The sequence below is a fragment of the Lissotriton helveticus genome, chromosome 11 (assembly GCF_964261635.1).
Source record: "Lissotriton helveticus chromosome 11, aLisHel1.1, whole genome shotgun sequence".
Classification (NCBI taxonomy): domain Eukaryota; kingdom Metazoa; phylum Chordata; class Amphibia; order Caudata; family Salamandridae; genus Lissotriton; species Lissotriton helveticus.
This window is the reverse complement of record NC_136072.1, coordinates 1136444425-1136463407: the sequence shown is the minus strand read 5'-3', so window position 1 is coordinate 1136463407 and position 18983 is coordinate 1136444425. Positions and strand designations below refer to the sequence as shown.

Sequence of the window (18983 nt, the reverse complement as noted above, 5' to 3'; positions counted from 1 at the left end):
TGGACTGTTCCCACGAGGCACAGGGTCAAGACTGATTTGCATATGGCCAGGTCCAAACTGGGGTGGCATATTGAGCAAAAGAATGATGAATTTAACCCAGATCTCTTGACTGGGGGTGAATGTTTTGATTTGTTCTGCATTCCATCCATCAATTGTGAGTCTTTTGCTTTCTCGCCCTAAGTGCACCAGGTATGCCCAGATGTGGGTCCTGGGCTCACTGTGCCACTGGAATCAAGATATCCTGGCTGAAGAGGGGTGAAACCCCTAAACCGTTCTTAGGATGCTCGTTTCCGGTCAAGGGAGGACCTGGCTTGGTAGTTCAGGCTGGACTGTTCCCACGAGGCTCAGGGTCAAGACTGATTTGCATATGGCCAGGTCCAAACTGGGGTGGCATGGTGAGCAAAAGAATGATGGATTTAACCCAGATCTCTTGACTGGGGATAAATGTTTTGATTTGTTCTGCATTCTGTCCATCAATTGTGTGTCTTTTGCTTTCTCGCCCTAAGTGCACCAGGTATGCCCAATCGGGGGTCCTGGGCTCACTGTGCCACTGGAATCAAGCTATCATGGCTGAAGAGGGGTGAAACCCCAAAACTGGTCCTAGGATGCTTGTTTCCTGTCCAGGGATGACTTGGCTTGGCAGTTCGGGCTGGACTGTTCCCAAGAGGCACAGGGTCAAGATTGATTTGCATATGGCCAGGTCCAAACTGGGGTGGCATGGTGAGCAAAAGAATGATGGATTTAACCAAGATCTCTTGACTGGCGAGGAATGTTTTGATTTGTTCTGCATTCCGTCCATCAATTGTGTGTCTTTTGTATGTTTTTATATAGCAAGAACACTACCCAAAGGTATTGGAATGCTTTATATGAGCACCAGTTACATTACAGAACGACACATTCATGTTTGGCAGGCACAGGGAGAATAAATGATTTTCCCAGAGTCACAGGATGTAGAGCCGACGCCGCGACTTGAACCTGGATCTCCAGCTCCAAAGTAGGCAGCTCTGGTCGTTATGCCACATCCTCTTGAATTAGAGCAGAGGGAGTGATCACAGCCATGTTGCAAAAGAATTCTGACAATTTTTCACAAATTCAATTTCACTTATCAGCTTTCGGCTGATCTAGAAGAGCAAAGTGTACAGAAATGACTATGTGTTTTTTAAGAAAGGTGGCCAGCTTATTTGCGGATCATATGCATGAATACCTCTTCGCTCTAGGGTTGATTAACAAATAAAAGCCTTTACTTGCAAAATACACCATGCGGCGCTAGGGTTTCCACCTGGCCAGTTTTATATAAGTATAATCTGCGTTTTAATGTCCCTGCTAGGACAAAATGAGGGAAATCGCCTAAAGCCGGTATTTTTCGCACACTATCGGTGCATACTTTAAACAGTAAATATAAGAAAAAACACTTTGAAATGTTTTTTACAGCTTCCTTAATTACCCCTGGCTGATAATGAAAGTAAATAAAGACAGAAAGGCCATATTTAAATTTAATATGGAGGACTTCATATAAAGTTCAGAACTTCCCAGAACCTGAAACATGAACAGTTGGCTGGTACTTTTCCCTTAGAAAGTTTGCAAACTTAGACACACCTAATGTATGTATAGATATGCTCATACTTTTGAGTTCATGACTGAGTCTCAAACATTCCTGCATGCATAAATTATGCAAGTTGTAATGTTCATGTAAGTTATTGTAAATTACATGTATATACTGCTTGCTATCCCTGATAAGGTGTTGAAACGTTTTGCGGTGAGTAGTACGCTACTCTGTAAGCGCAGGTTAGAGGATGTAGATTAGTAATATTCGCTTCCTTTTCCTTGTAGGACTTGTTGTGTAAAGTTCATACTTTCAAGATCTCCTACAGTCACTCCAGTGTCCTGAAGAAGGATAGATGAACTGAAATGGATTGGTAAAGGAAAGATGTGAGATGTTATTGGGAGTGGTGAACGTGTGCCTGTTAGTTCCATGAGTCAGTAGATAGAGAGGAGTTTTAAAAAGCATGTAGAGGCCATGCCACCTGGCTACTCCCTCTCCAGATTGGATAGGAAGGAGGGCAGGGGGGGGGGATTGCAATCGCAATTAAAGCCCCTATGGAATGCTCCATATCTCCCCTGACGATCGATCACTGTGAAGCAGGCTCTTTCACTATTATAATAGGGCCTCAACACTCCCTCTCGGGTATTCTTATATATAGACCCCCAGGTAGGCTGTATGATTTCACGGCTAGCCTGGTGGAAGCTACAGCACATCTAGCCATAAGAAAGACCAGATTCATGGTTATTGGAGATATGAATGTTCATTTTGATGATCCCCTCGACAAAGATGCTAAGGACATCAGATCAGAACTTCACTCCCTACAGTTAGACCTTAAAAATCATGACCCCTCACATAGACTGGGACACTTGTTGGACCCTATCTTTGGAAACTGGACCGGAGTGCACGCTTTACCTCCGCAACCGGTACCATGGTCTGATCACTCCTTAATTCCGTTTCTCATGCGGGTAGCTGAGACTGATCCTAAAAAAGCTTGCGAACATCGCTACCGGTGTCGGAAATGGAAAAATTTCTCCCAAGACACTTTTATCAAAACACTCGAAACAGGAGGACCTCTAGGAGGTCTAGACTGTGAAACAGCATATAATCGACTACAGAACCGTATCTTAACTGCCCTAGAAAGCACTGCCCCTATTCATAACATGAAAAAATCTAAGAATGTGAGGAAATCCACCCCGTGGTTTACTCCTGAACTCCAGATAGCTAAATCCGCCTGTAAAAAACTAGAACGGGAATGGCGTACCAACTTCTGCCCGACTATTAAAACTCAATATAAAAAAGCGCAAAAGGATTATAATAAAAAGATACGCACTACTAAAGCCTTGCATTATAAAATCCGCATTGGGGAGGCAGAGAACTCTTCGAAAGAGCTTTTTAAAATCTTCAAAGAAATCTCTGTACTAACCACTGACAATACGTCCCACACTGACTCTGTGGAAACATGCAACAAAATTGCCAAATATTTTGCTGGTAAGATAACTGAAATCTATGCCAACTTTTCTGGAAATGTGATATCTGGTCATGATTTTACGGAAATTGAAGGAACTAGTCTCATAGAGTCATGTCTACAGTGTTTTTCGGTTCCCTCTCCTACAATACTCACGAACATCTGCAAAAGTATCAAATCAGGCTCCCCCCGTGATCCTGCTCCTCCTAAGGTACTAGGGGCAAGTTTAACAGTATTGGAACCATACTTTAGACATGTGCTCCAAGTCTCCTTTGCATCGGCCTGTCTTCCTGAAGAGTGGAAGAAGGCTATTGTACTCCCTATTAAAAAGAAACCCAATGTGAGCCAGGACACCCTGGAAAACTTGTGACCCATCTCTCTGCTGCCTTACCTAGCGAAAGTGGCGGAAAAAATAGCTAATAAACAACTTATGGCCCATCTGGAATCTAATAATGTTCTTCATAGCTCTCAATCTGGCTTTCGGACGGGCTACTCTACAGAGACAGCTCTTTTGAGAGCGACCGAAACTCTACGGGCAGGAGCAGATGAGGGTCATACCATGGCTCTTATTATGCTGGACCTCAGTGCCGCGTTTGACACTGTAGCACACTCCATCTTGCTACAGTGTCTAAACAAAGCCGGGGTCACCAAGGCGGCACTGGGTTGGCTGAGGGCGTTCCTCATAGACCGCTGCTTTCAGGTTCAGAGAGGTACCTACCTCTCAGATAGCATAGCCTTAGAACAGGGGGTGCCTCAGGGCTCTGCCCTGAGCCCCACCCTGTTCAATCTTTACATGGCTCCGTTGGCAGATGTGGTTCAATCGTACGGCATAGAATTAGTCTCCTACGCCGACGATACCCAACTGCTTATTTCCCTGTCCCAAGCGCCCACCATAGCAGCTGCCAACTTCAAAACCTGTATGCAGGATCTTGCAGGTTGGGTGAACCAACACTGCCTGAAGCTAAATGGCTCTAAAACAGAGGTTTTAGTGATAGGAGGAAAGGATGCTAGCTGGACTAAAGAATGGTGGCCACCCTGCCTTGGTCCTGTACCCACTCCTTGTAAGGAAGCAAAGAACTTGGGTATTTGGGTTGATCCAAAACTTTCTTTTGATGGTCATGTTCATAAAGTAGTAGGGAAATGCTTCGGGGTTCTGAAGACCCTTAACCGTACTCTAGACCTTCTTCCTCTAGAGGCCAGGCGAACCATGACCCAAGCCCTAGTGACCTCCCGGATAGACTATGGCAATGTGCTACTTTTAGGAACAACGGAAAAGAACATCAGGAGATTGCAGGTGCTCCAAAACATGGCAGCACGACTAGTCCTCAGATTACCCAAAAGAGCAGCCTCTAAACCTACCCTGGTGGCTCTACACTGGCTTCCAATAAAAAAGAGGATCTTATTCAAAGCGCTCTTAATGTGCTATAGGTTCACCTCGCACAAAGCCCCTCCTTACCTGACAGATCTAGCCATCACCTATGAGCCTAATAGATCTCTTCGCTCTAGGGGAACAGGTTTACTTAAAATCCCCCGGATAAAAAAAGCAAGAATAGGAGGCCGCTCCTTTCATGTGTTGGCAGCCAACAAATGGAACTCTCTTCCAATGAATATCAGGCTAGCGGACACTGAAACTAAATTTAGGAAACTCTTGAAGACCTACCTGTATACCCTCTAGTTTCCAGCCCCTCACTAGCATCTGCCTCTCTCTCCACAGCGCGGGGACACGCCGGGATGGCGTCACCATGCGCTTTATAAACCCCTTTATTATTATTATTATTATTATTAGTGGAGTTCATTGTAATTTCAAAGGTTTGGGATGAGGAGGAGAGAGTGAGGAAAAGGACATACAAAGAAGCATAAACTCATGTACATACACTCATATACATATATGTTATCAACATATTATGACATAGATATATATATAATTTCAAACATACATTTATTGTCATAGACATAACAGATTTTTTCATATGTGAATGTAAAATATATAATCTCATATACATAGGCTCATGCACATAGACATATATACATACCGAGACATGCGTGTCTATGTAATGCATAAAAATGCCTGCATTGTCCTGTACATACATTAAAAAAATATATATGTGTTCACACACACATCAGCATATATAGATGCATATTCATATATACACATGCATGCATATACATACAAACAACACATATATAGCTTCATCCCTATAAGAAGCCTAAACCCATATGGATGCACACATGCATAGACACACAACAACAGATACACATATATACGCAATGCATAATTATTCATATATTTCCATATACATAACATATTATTACAATGTAAACATTGATACATATGCATACACACATATATATGCATATGCATTTATTTTATTTATTGGTTTGTATAGCGCTGGAATCAACTCTCAGTGGAGTATCTCTGCGCTTTGACACCTGTAGAACACCAAGAAATAAATGTGGGAAGAAGCTAAATTTCATTTTTAAACAGTATTGTTTTCAATATGTGAATTGCATTCACATATACATACACATAACGATGCAGCACCATACAAATTATAGACCCATATACATATACATCCGTAAACACACATTACAAGGCATATATACGTAGATTTTTAAGGTATAAACATGCATGCATTGTTATATACATAAACATGCATGCATTGTTATATACATAGCAGAGGTTGATATATGTTTTTAAATCATCTGCACATTATTGCTTTAGAATATTGTGTTGTGAGTATTGTAATAATATAGGAAAGAGCCAGGTCTTGAGTAGTCTTCTGAAGTTGGAATGGTTCTCAGTAGACTTTATTTGTGATTATTTAAAAAAGCATTTTTTAGCCACGTGTACAGTGGAAGATGCCCCGCCCATGATTTGTTTTCCTTCTATGCTGGGATTTTGATATGGTGTGCCAGTCCAGAGCACAGGTTTCTTTCTTGGATGTATTTTGTCATTTTCTTTCTGATAAAAAGTTGTCCTTTGCCACTTGTTGACTTGTGGGTGATACAAAGCAGCTTGAAAGAGGATCTTTTGATAACTGGTAAGCAGTGGAGCGCTCTTAAGGTGGGGGAGGTATGGGCTTGTAGAATTACATGTAGTAGTAGTCTGGCAGCAAGGGTCTGAATTTTTTGTAATCTTCTCCTGGTTGATGAAGGTGCACTGAGATACATACCATTAGACTAATCTAGTGATGATAGAAAAAGACAGATTGTTGGTTGGACCTTGTGGGCAACGTCTAGATGTGTCATAGCGTTTTCATGGTAAGAAAGGTTGATCTGGATAGCTTATCCACTTGTGCATTCACGGAGAGCTTGGAGTCCATGGTAACTACAAGGTGTCTTACCTCCTTGGATATGTTTGCCGGTGGTCCCAGATTGTAAGGCCGGGCGCAGAGAAGGTCATGAGTTTTCCAGTCACTGCACATGAGTATTTCAATTTTAGATACGTTCAATTTGACGTGGCTCGATGTAATCCACTGGTCAATGGTCCTGAGGCAACTAAAGATTTTTGAGGTTCCAATGTTCTTGGGGCTTTCCAATTTCAGAAGTCTATGTGCATGTCTGGGTAGTTATAGTAGCTGAATTCAAAAACATTGATGAGTTTTGGTAAGAATTTCATGTCGATGTTGAAAAGGAGAGGAGAGATTATAGTGCCTTGAAGGACTCTTGCTTTAATGATGCAGTTTTCAGATACCTTAAGATATGTGTTTGCTTTTACTCAAAAATTATGATATATTTTGTTTCATTTAACAATGTTTTACAAACAAGCCCAACCAAAGCCATTTCCTTGGCATTCTAATTGTGAAGGTGTGCCCTGCTGGCTTTGCCAATTTGTGTCTTTTTGGACCAGGCTTTTTTTGTAGTATTTGTCCTGCAATTACAAGCTTCAATTCCTCAGACATAATCTGTAACTGCAGGCAGCACTTCCGACACTATGAACAGCATCACGCTTTCCCATAAAGACATTATTGTTTGCAGCCCTGCAGCTTGGGACATCTTAGCTGCTTAACCGCAGCGGCAATTCCGCTGTGGTGCCGCAGTTTAGCGCAGTGGGCAGGGCTGTGACGGACAACAGACGTGCACAGCACTGGGAAGGTAGTGCACGCAACGGCCATTGGCCGTCAGAAGCAGCGAAGGGGTTAATGATTTTGGGGGCCCTGGGCCAAAGGTATTTCGGGGAACCCCGTTAGGGACAGTTTTGAAGTTATGATCCAGTTTCAGCTCTTTCATGCTCTCTTTGCCAAGGCCACTGACAGGGCACAGGCACAATTCTAAATGTGTCTACATCTAATATTCAGGGATAGTGATGTGTGTTTTCAATATTGTAACACAGCAGCAGCTCACTAATATTACTGTAAATAATCTCTGTGACACTCTCCCACTTCTCATATGCAAGGTTCTGCTTTGATCTAAGAGAACATTTTTTTAATAGATGTTGCTTGAAACTTCTCTCTGCCAGATGTCTGTAATAGACTCTCGCACATCACCTGCATTAAACATAAATTAAGGGAATACTGGTATTCAAAACAATCTGTTTAAGAATTATTCAAGATCATCAGGGCAAGACTCTCTGCAGAACATAGCTGGCTCTATCAGGAGGCCCCCTGAAAGGCTGGGGCCCTGGGCTATGCCCACTATGCCCATGCCGTAAAATGTCTCTGCACAGAGCTCTAGACATATTGCAAAGGCAAGAGCTCTGTAGAGTTGTATTTCATAATAAATCTGCCACTGACTAGGATTCTCTCTCTGAATTCACTGCAATTCCTGATTCAAACACAAATTGCTGTTTACTTCTAAATCACGGTTCTGAGTTTTGTGGTGATTACGGCACCCCTGGGTGTTTCTCTGCACGATTTCCCCCCTGGGACAAATTGTGCATGCAAACTGAACAAATTCTGAGCTTCCCTACTTTGGAACTGTGAAGACATGCACTATTAGTGTATTATCCTCCATTCCAAGATCTGAAACTTAAGGGCAGATTTTCAAGCCCCTTGCACCACCCGTACGTCACTTTTCCCATGTTAAAAATGACACAAAAGTGGCGCACGGGCCTTATAAATAAGCCCCTTAGAACTTTGTCCAACATAGACTTTTATGACTGGTCATGCCTGCTTAGCCCTTTCATTCTGCCCACTTGCTACATGTTTCTGTCACCTTGACATGTAAATGTAAACACCCAGGATTTCATACAGTGCCTAAGACCAGAGTTATTGTGTTTCTTAGTGGCCCCTATTTTTTTCAGATGAAGGCATTCAGTCAACAGGAGTTATGTTCCCAATTCATAGCTGGTGCAGGAGCCAGACCTGCAGTTCCTACAGCTGACAACCTAACAGTGTCTCAGAAATCTGAAATAAGAGACTCTAGTGAGGTAGGAATGTTCAATCTTCAGGGCAGTTTGTCTTTACATTAGTCTGACCACAGGAGAGTACAAGGAAAACCACAGCACATACTTGTCCAGCTGTGGTAATTAATTATGCATTCATGAGGTCAGTGAATGTAGTTGTCAATGATTCCTTCAATGCCCCCCAACTTAAGTCAAACTAAGTGCATTTCATTACTTGACAGGCCACAACCGCTAAATTCCAGCCTCATGTTTGAAGAATCAAGTGAAGAGACATGAATTATCATGAGACGTCAGAAACGGATGTTATGTTATTGAAAAGCAGAGACTTTATTGTCTGGGCTGACTTTCCAAATGGTCCCAAATTTTCCATAGCTGTCCGGAGTCTATTTTGTTTGTGAAGATTTGTTATCAGTGGTGTGATTGGGTCTGTCCTTGTGTTAGATGCAGCTGTCAAGTAAATTGAGCTATGGGTACTGGAGGGGAGTGAGGAGAGAGAGTGAGAGGAAAGAGAGAGAGAGTAATCCACCTAAGCATTGACTCTAAAATAGCATCTGACCATAATATCAGTGTCTACAAAAATGTGGGTACAAATATCGATCATTTAATAGTATTGTTTAGTAGAATATATATGTTTTTATTTATTCTATTATGTTTTTTATTACATAGGTTTTTGTGAAATGCATTTGTAACATATTCAAAAATCTTGTAGTAATGTATTATTTTTTCTTCACTATTAGATTAAGTTGGGGATTGTGTGGTTAGCTGTTAAGAATAACATCTAAAGTGTTAATTATTTATTATGTTTTAATTACTATTTTTATTTTTACATTCTTAATACATTTAATAAATGTGAATTTCAGGTCAGGATGTGGATTTTTTGGGTGGGTTGTAGTTTATAAAAAATATATTTATAGATGGAGTAAAAGAATTAGCTGTGTACTATGCACATTGTTTAATTTGAAATGTCTTATTCTTTTAATTAATTTTAAAATATAAAACTGTGTATATTGCTTTAGAAAATAGTTTTATTATTTTGTATGTGTTTTGAGAAGTTTTGCGGTTTAGTTGTTAGTGTTTTTTAAGTGTATATTGATTATTTCAATTTCTTAATATTTTAAAAGTATAATATTTGATATTTCTGAATATTTGTTTGTGTTTTTCCTAATTTTACAATTATGTTCTTTTTTTGCGGGGATGTTAGATTTATTAGTGGATTGCATGGGTAGTCATTAAACAAGAATACATAATAATTCAATTAATTAACTTATATATACATAGAAAGCACAGCTGGCCCACAAAATTTAAATCTACCTCCAGCCGCCACACCATTCATTGTAATTTTGGCTAACGTTCTTCCTCCTTGCCCAGGGGAAAACGAATCCTGGGTCTTGTTGCGGAACAAAGGCTTACATTGGCTGGGGAGGAGGATAGGATTGGCCAATGTTATGTTTAAAGAATTTATGATGGTTATGAGAATCGGGTGGGCTGGAAACTGCAGGAAAACTTTCCAAGGAGACTGCGTTGTCCTTACATTTGGAACCCGATCCCAATTCTAAGTAGAGCCTGGGACAAAAATATCTCCCACACTGGTATTAATGTTCTACTGCTGGGCTTTTTTTTATCAGCCCAAGCACAGCACAAGGCAAATTGAAAATTATTCGTTTACACAGCGGTTTGATTACCCAACTTATAGTCTAGAGGTCTTGAATAGATTTGCGCCCCTTCAAACATTGGACGAGATTAATTGACTACCTAATGAATCAAAGCAGAGTGTGCTAAAAAGAGGAGTAAATACACAGATTACCTGTGACCCCCTACTTGATTGAGCAGGTTATTGTACCAATTATCGAACAGAGGGTACCTCACTGTAGTGGTCATCAAGTTTCTGGGTCAAGATGTACAACTAGTGGTACACTGGTCGGGAAAGTAAACTTAGTAGAGCTGCACAGGATATTTTAGAACCCATGTGCCAGACAGAATCTGTCCCGAGTCCAGCATTATCTAAGAGCGTCTCTTTGAGAATACTTTTTTTGGAATATCGCAGGTTTGCGTGATAAACAATAATTACGTCTGGGTGGATTTTATCGAAAAATGTAACATCTTGTGTGTACAAGAAACTTGGGCGCTAGATGAAATTCATATAAATGGATTTAAGACATACCATATTCCAGCAGTCCATTCTCATGGAAGACCTAATGGAGGAATTTGTATTTATGTTATTAATCTGGTTAAAGTACTTAAGGTTAAAATGATAACATCTGAAGTTTATTATCAAATAGTCCTGATTCACATAGATTGCAAATGTACTTTGATTAACTTCTACAATAAAGCACCAAAAGAGCAACTCAGGGTAATCTTGAAGATGCTTAATCAAGATATGGTGAAAATAAAGGATGTTAGGGACCGTGATGTGATTACCATCTGGGGAGGTGATTTTAATATAGGTTTATGTCCTCTAGGTGGGGCGGGCAAATGTGGACTAACATTAGAAGATAATGACCCTCTGATTCATTTTTTGCATTCTGACTGGGGGGACTTTATTCTCACATGACCTTGGTTTTGCTAACTGTCTATGTTCTCCTAGAGTGGACCTCGAGCATACTTTTATTGGTAGGGGACTAGAATCAACAATAGATTTTATAATCAGCCCTAATTGTTATGCTACTTATGTATTAAGTGATCATTTACCATTAAGCATAAGTATTACATTTCCAACTATGTTAGAGCAACAAAACAATCACCAAATAGCTTGGACCCAGAATATATCACTGGGAAAATTAAATGGATACACCTTGCGATGGTCTAGCTGTAACCTAAAGGAATTAAATAAACAAACTGTAACCAAGGCCTATAATCCAATCTTAACATGTTTGGAGGAAAATACCCCACATGAAGATACATTAGTAGCATTTTCTCAAATAACATCAGTTATTCAAAATCTGCTTAGGGTGGAAAGAAAAGGTACATGTACTTGTAGTCAGGGCTGGTTTGATACCAACTGTACTAGAGCTTAAATGAAGCTAAAGGTGGCTCTTCATGAAACAGTGAAGGACTAGGAGGAAATTAGAGAGAGCAGGAATGTATACAATCAAGCACGGAGAATACAAAGAAAGGAGTTAATAGAGAATGCATGGGTTAACCTTCATGAAGGCTCCCTGAGTAAAGATAGTACCTCTTTCTGGGGGGCAGTGAATGCACTGTTCTTTAGTAAGTCTAACAATCCGTTGGTAGAGGCTGCAATAGATGAGAAGAAATGGGTTGATTTTTTCTCTGATGTCTATAATTCACAGAAAGATACTGAAAGGGAAACAGTACCCATGCTTTTTCATTTATCAATCTCCAATTTACACATGAGGAGGTCATTGGGGCGATAATTGCAAGTAAGAGTGGAAAGGCCCCCGGTCCAGACGGGGTGGCAATCGATTTGTTTAAATCAAATTTTCCAATCTGGGCTCCTCTACTAACACGGGTTCTTCAAGCCTGTTGTGTGGAGGGCTTTATTAAGACGTGGTCGGAGTCAATAATCGTACCCATTTTTAAGAAGGGGGATCGGGAAAATCCTGCCAATATCTTTATTAGACGCTCTGATGAAGTTAGCAGGAAGGATTGTTTTAAACTGACTTCAAACTTGGGCAGAGGCAACTAATATTTTAACGGATGTGCAATATGGTTTCAGGCATGGACTGGGAACTACAGAGCAGGTTCTTAATCTTAGCATTTTAAAAGGGAAATTTACCCAGGCTAAAGTAGGGAAATTTTATTTGACTTTCGTAGACCTCACAACCGCTTTATACTGTGTTATACACAGTAAATTATGGGAAATTCTGGTGGAAGTGAAGGTGGATCCACTACTGGTTCAGTTTCTGCGACAATTGTATAGCGAAGTGACTGCTAAGGTTCGATATGGAACCAAAGGGAAATGTACTGCGTCATTTAAAGTCGAGAGGGGGTTAGACAGGGCTGTGTCCTGGCGCCATTCTTGTTTACCCTTTATGCAAACACCTTGGAACAAGAATTGGTTGAAAAGGCGAGGGACCCACTGTATATTCATAAGCGCCCAATAGTCTTCCTCCTCTACGCAAACAACGCAGTACTGATGGCCCGCACTCTGATGGGCCTACAAAAAGCCATCACTTCTTATACCATTTTTATGGAGAATTTGGGCCTAAAACTGAACGCTAAAAACATATGCCATAACTTGTGGCAAAGGGAGACAGAAATGTAGGAGCCTACCCCTTGGGGGAAGTAGGGTAGAATCCACTAAAATGTTCACGTATTTAGGTATTTTATTTGATTGCACTGGTTCTTGAGCCAGGCCGTCATCAATAGGCGTCTTCTTTTTATGAAGTCGACTGCTGCAGTGGCCAATTTTGCAAAAAAGTTGGGGAAAAGGCCCCCTGAGATACTCCTTAAGATCTACCAGGCAAAATGAGTGATTGTTGTATTGGAGCTATGGACGTTTTTTTAAAAAGTGGACATTGTGTGCCTGGAGCGGGTCCCCCTTCACACCGGGCCCTTTTCTTTGGGTGTGGAGGGGGGCGTTGGGGTCACCCGGTGATGAAGCATGACACCACTAGGGTGTGTGAGAGTAACTAAACAAATAGGAATTGCTTCCTTGCTCACCTACTGGTGAAGTAACACGAACTCCCTCACACTTCATTCTTCACGTCCTCCCTCTTAAGTGCTTTCTGAATGACCATCATCTGGTCAGTTGGAGTAATTAGTCGTGGTATTGTATAATTTAGTAGGAGGTGTTACTCCGACCCAATATCCTCTCTACCCTCTAGGCATGAAAATTGTTTTTTTCAGGAGCCTTTATTGTGAATACATAGTACATCTGTCCTCCATGCCCCAATCCCCAATGTTTGCATTTTCCAAAATGTTTGCTAGATTGGAGTTAGAAGAAGAAAATAACCACCACTCACTCGTAAAAATGTTCCCCAATGTGTGTTAAAATGGAATTAGAATGGTAAATATGCCCCCTCCCCAAATGTATACACTCCCAAGTATTTTGTTTTCCAAAAGCCACGCATGAGTGGTCTTCATCCTGCAGACTCTTTGTTTTGGGATCCATGGAGTCTTAACCATTCTGCTTCTTTCTCCCCAGCTTGTTCGCTACAGCTCGGAAGGCCTCCTGCAGTTAGGCCCCCTGGGATCAACAGCCTTCCTTCCAGACACTAAATGCCTCGTCGATGAAGGGAAAGGAAGGACCCCAACACTGAAAAAGTGTGAGGACGTCTTGAGACCTACCCAAAGGCTCTGGGATTTTACACAGGTAACGGGGTGTTGGTATACTGCACGAATTTTGATTCCTAATATCATGCAACAAAAATGTCATAGCAGGATAACGGCTACAAAAACAGGGAAGACAAGAATATAGAGTATAGTTTTACTATACTTCATGGTGCATAGTTGTAAAGTTTAGAACAGTAAATGTATGCTTACCTGTATGTACTTGCCTACACAATGTTTTGGTAACCAATATTCAGGCTACAATATTTTTGTAACACAATATGTTTGTGTGCAATAGTCTGACATACAACTAAGGTATCGAAGAAGCAGCAGATTGTCCACCATCATTCCTGTGCCAAGGCCAGAGAGGTGATAAGACCTTGATCTGGTCTGAAATAATGTATTTAGCACATCTGAGGACTCTGATTTTCCATAGTATAAATGTACAGGCCTGCAGTATTTAGAAGCACAGGAAACTATTTTATGGGTAAACCATTGCTTGCTGTAAGCCAGATTCACAAATATTTCCTCTGGTGCAATTTGGAAGACACTACAAGCATGACATAGTGACACCAGACATGCTTCTTGTACCGCATTCATTAATGTTTGCTTTGGGCCAAATCTGGAGATATCCAAATACCTTTAAGATGTTTATGCACAAAAACACCTGGTGACCTGGTTTTATTGGTCCCTGGCAGTGATGGTACATCTCCATTTACTGACTATGATGGGCTGATTGGAAAGAGTCTTGGAATGGGCACTATTAGACGCAGAATGGCAAAACATCCTAACCTCCCCCAGAAAGAACTCCAGAAATACCATGCTGAAATACACCTATTTAAATTCTATACACATGACCAACATGACTCTGCATAAACTCCAAGTGGTATAAGCAGTGGCAAGCCATGCTCCTTCCTTCCCTCAGTGTAGTCACTTAGACACTGATTTAGCCCACATGATATGGCATTGCCCCACAATACGATCCTATTGGACTGAAGTAGTAATGGTCCTGGAGACGGCGTTTGGCCGTTCTCTCACATGCACTCTGGAGGTGTGCATACTGGGCCTGTTCCCAGAACCGCTCCCCAAAAAGGGGCTCACAATTTATTTACCTGGCCTTAGTGCTGGCAAAAAGACAAATTGCTATGACCTGGAAGTCAACTGGAGGGCCTTGGATCCAAAAATGGAGGGAGGATGTTACCCAATGGGCGAGGGCATTGCCTAGAGAGGAGGCCATAGGGGTTGGTACTCTCCCTATAGCAGATCTTTGGACAGAAGTAGTGGTGGCATGGGAACACCCTGAGATTGGACAGGAGGTAGATCTTGAGGAAAGTAGTGACCCATTTGAAGATGAAATAGACAGGGAACTGGTAGACTAAGGAAGGGGAAAGTTATTGAGAAGATCCGGGATCCACCTACAATGACATAAGAGTTACACACTGTGCAGATGAGAAGCTGAGTGAGGATGAATTTGCCAGGCCTATTTCATAAAGGGTAATCTATGAGATATGTGGGACACTCGCTATGCCACCAAGAGGAAACCTTTCCACCTTCATCCCCCAGCACTCACACCCAGACGAACTGGTGATCCCCATCCACTGCAGTTCTGAGGTGGCGATTAGACGCTGATTGCTTTTAACCGACTGTTTAATGTCTATCTGTTCCACTACATTCTGGTTTGTTGGAAATATTGTTATTTTTTCTTTTCCTTTTTTTGTTTTATATTCCCTGTTATACCTCTGGCATCTTAATTTTACTTGAATGTGCATTCATTATATTGATGTGATGTTTGCATTCCTCCCCCTCTGTAAAAGAAAAGGGCTATTTATCGTGCCATATAGCTATATGAACTATTACCAATGTAAAGACCTGCTTGGAAAGGTCTATAGTCATTGGAAATTCAAATACTCACACTTTTTTCTTTTTAAGATGCGATATGACGTCATCTTTAGGAGATTAAAATGCCAATAACAAATTCTTTAAAGGAAAAAAAACAAGTTAATGCTCAAAACGAATTTGCTGACATATGCTCAAGTGCCTTCTGACGTTGTACCAAAAAATATCAAATTCTAAGGTATCTCCAGATTTTCTCCACTACGAGGCTATCTCTAGTCTATCACTCTGTCATACCTGGAGATGCGGCTTCCAGAACTGAACACAATACTCTAGATGTGGTCTTCAGAACAGAAACACATTTCCAAATAAGCACCATGACTCCACACAATACTCTAGACAGACAGTCTAAAGATGGTGTCAATAATCAGGTACAGTTCTGCAGCTATTACTGTCAGAAGAGGACACCATACTCCACATGAAGCCTCCAGAACTGTGCGCAATTCTCTTAATGGGACCCCCAGAATAAGACAATACTCTAGCCGTATGCCCAAATAATTTGATGCAATAACCTAGATGTAAACTCCAGAACATTACTTTTTAATTTAATTTTGGTATAGGATCAGGACATAGCACCTCAGATATGACTGTAATGAACACTATTCTCCAGAGGTAGCCTCCAGAGTGGGGCACGGTATACTTGATGAGGCCTCTGGAGCAGAACAAAATACTCAGTGGTTGGTTTCCAAAACAGGGTTCAATGTGCCAGATGATTCTCCTGAGAAGAGCTCAATACTCCGGAAGAGACATAAAAAAGGGATGATAGTCTCAAACTATAGATTTAACCTCTTGAACTGGATTTGGTACTTCTGATAACACCCCCAGAAGTGTACAGAATAATCCAGACAAGGCCTCATCAGCGATTTGCAGAGCAGGACATCGCCTCCTTTTGTTTCCTAGGTGTGCATATCCCTGCGGAATGTATGATGTTACAACGCATACATTTACAATGCATGCTTTACAACGCAGTTTTTACATCGCAACATCCTTTACAACACATTCTTTTACATAGCATGCCATTACATCGCATTTTCAGAAACTACCTTTACAACGCATTCCATTACATCGCATTATACCTTTACAACGCATACCATTACAATGCATACCTTTACATTGCATTTAAGGTAAGTGTTGGATAGTATAGGGGTAATAATTACTATTCTTACTCCAGTGAGTGCAATAGTAGGGTAAGTGTTGGATAGTGTAGGGTTAAAAATTACTATTATAACTCCAGTGAGTGCAACAGTAGGGTTTGTCTTGGATAGTGTAGTGGTACAAATGACTATTCTAACTCCAGTGAGTACAATAGTAGGGTAAGTGTTGGATTGTGTAAGTGTACTATGCGTTGTAATGGTATGCGTTGTAATGACTTGCGATGTAATGCCTGCGTTGTAGTTACATGCATTGTAATGACATTGTAATGACATGCGTTGTAGTGACATGCAATGTAATGGCTGCGTTGTAATGACATGCGATGTACAGGATGTTGCGATGTAATGACTGCTATGTAAAGGTAGTGCGATGTAATGACTGCATTGTAAAGGTTGTTTCCCATCCCTGCGCACCCAGACATCCCTTCTGCTCTGCTCGTGGCTTGTCATGTTGTGTAACCAAAGCAGTTATCAGATGCATTGACCACACTTTCCATGCCACCTTGCTCCTTAGTGTTTGTGGCACTATTTTGCTTTTGTCTGTTCTGTTTTGAGTATGATTTGTCTGAAGGCTCCCCTAATATATGCCTTGAAGCTAGAACACGACTGGCCACCGTTGGTGCAAAAGGGGTCAGAGCAATGATAGATTTTCAGGATGATCACATTCTGCATATTTGCTTCCTATTTAGATACTTATTGGCCAATTTCACAAAAGACAGCCTGGATTTGCTACTATAACTTTCACCTTGCTCTAGAGTTCATTTCCCACCACCAGTGAAATCACACAGATCCTATGACTCAGTTGCAACAGTTGCAAGTTCTCACGAGCAGTTCGTGAAATGTTTGCGGCATTGATTTTGTATGTGAAAGCACCTCACGTGTATAAATGCACCAACTGTATTTTTTATGAATGTGTAAATGTGCCACCAAAATATTTTCCACATGGAAAATATTTTTTCTAATAGAAAAGCCCTTCTCTTAAACCCCTAACCCTAATTTTGAGGCTGTTCATTGCCCAGATTCCCTGTATGGTTGTACTCCTGCCAATGACAGGAGTAGATCTCCCTCCCAATCCAGGATGCTCATGTGCCTACCAAACATTTGTGGATGCCGACAAACATTCAAGTTAGTGTGCGTTCACACCAACCCAGGCATGGTTGCCGTTAAATTCCCATAACGTGCTCCTGGAAAATTTGCTCATATGTAATATTACACCACAGTGGTATAATATTAATGTGGTCAAATTCATTCATGAGTGTAAATTCAAATTTGTAAACACTAAACATCAGTTTAGACCTGTTAGTAGCCTCCTAAGTGCATTCAGTACACTGCATTAAAGGCTTCTGCTTGGTTGAATTGGCCTCTGTGTTCCAGAATTGAGTGTGTGTATTCAAGACGAAAATGTGTGTATTTACATACCTCATATATTGATTTTTGGAGAAAAATGGCTGAATTTGCACAATACTCTTGATCAATTAAATATCAGCTTTAAATATCAAGTGTTGGTTAGACATATTTAAAATATTATTATCTTTGTGCTGGGCAAATTGCAGATATGGCTGTTCTGTATTACCCATGTAAAGGATTTTTTTCACATTCCTGCTGGCAACCTTGCCTGATGCACAAATTAGATCACTGCTGGTGATCATGCATGGAGTGCACTAATGTGATCTTATTTGATGCTGTCATTATTGCAATATTAATAATGTTATTAGCTTAGGGTGATTTATATTCGTCATACATAGCTCCTATTATGGAAAAGGGTAGAGACCCCTGGTTTACATTTATAAATGGAGTTATTTGTGCATGTTTTGTTTAAACAATACTTTTTAGTTCAATAGATTAAGGACCTTATTTAGTGCTTGGCGGATGGGATATTCTGTCACATATATAGAAGATGTCCAGTCCGGCGTATTATATATGGGATAAAGTATACCCTACCGTACATTATAAAGATATTGCGAGTCACAGAGTTCTATAATCATATAGAGAAACAAGGCTGAAGTCTGAGTTCCTTTGTAAGGTTACGAAACTCTGAGGTGACTTGCAAAATCCTTATCACGTACACCAGAAGGTATTTTGTACTATATAATTAGCCTGTGGGGTTTTAGGTTTAAACCTATAATAACTGATAAAACCCCACTGAAAGAAAAATAGCCCTCACCGGTGAAAACATATAAACACTGAAAAAACACCTGCACAACCACAAACTAAATGCCATTCAAACAAAGGAAAAAGAAAGTGAAAGAGTCATTTTGTTCTTACTGAAGGGGTCAATAAAATGTAACTTTGTTATACAAGCTAGCAGTAAGAAAGACTGGCTAACATTATTCTGCTTGAGTTTTGTTCTTTAGG

At 40.7% G+C, this 18983-nt stretch overlaps 1 protein-coding gene across 1 annotated transcript in view; it reads left to right on the top strand.

The window, feature by feature from the left end:
• Window positions 1-18983, top strand: part of GALNT9 (polypeptide N-acetylgalactosaminyltransferase 9) — a 796816-nt gene that overhangs the window by 773340 nt on the left and 4493 nt on the right. Inside the window, exon 10 of the mRNA XM_078667888.1 lies at window positions 13460-13627. Coding sequence (XP_078524014.1) covers window positions 13460-13627 — 168 coding nt within the window. The remainder of the gene's footprint in view (window positions 1-13459; window positions 13628-18983) is intronic.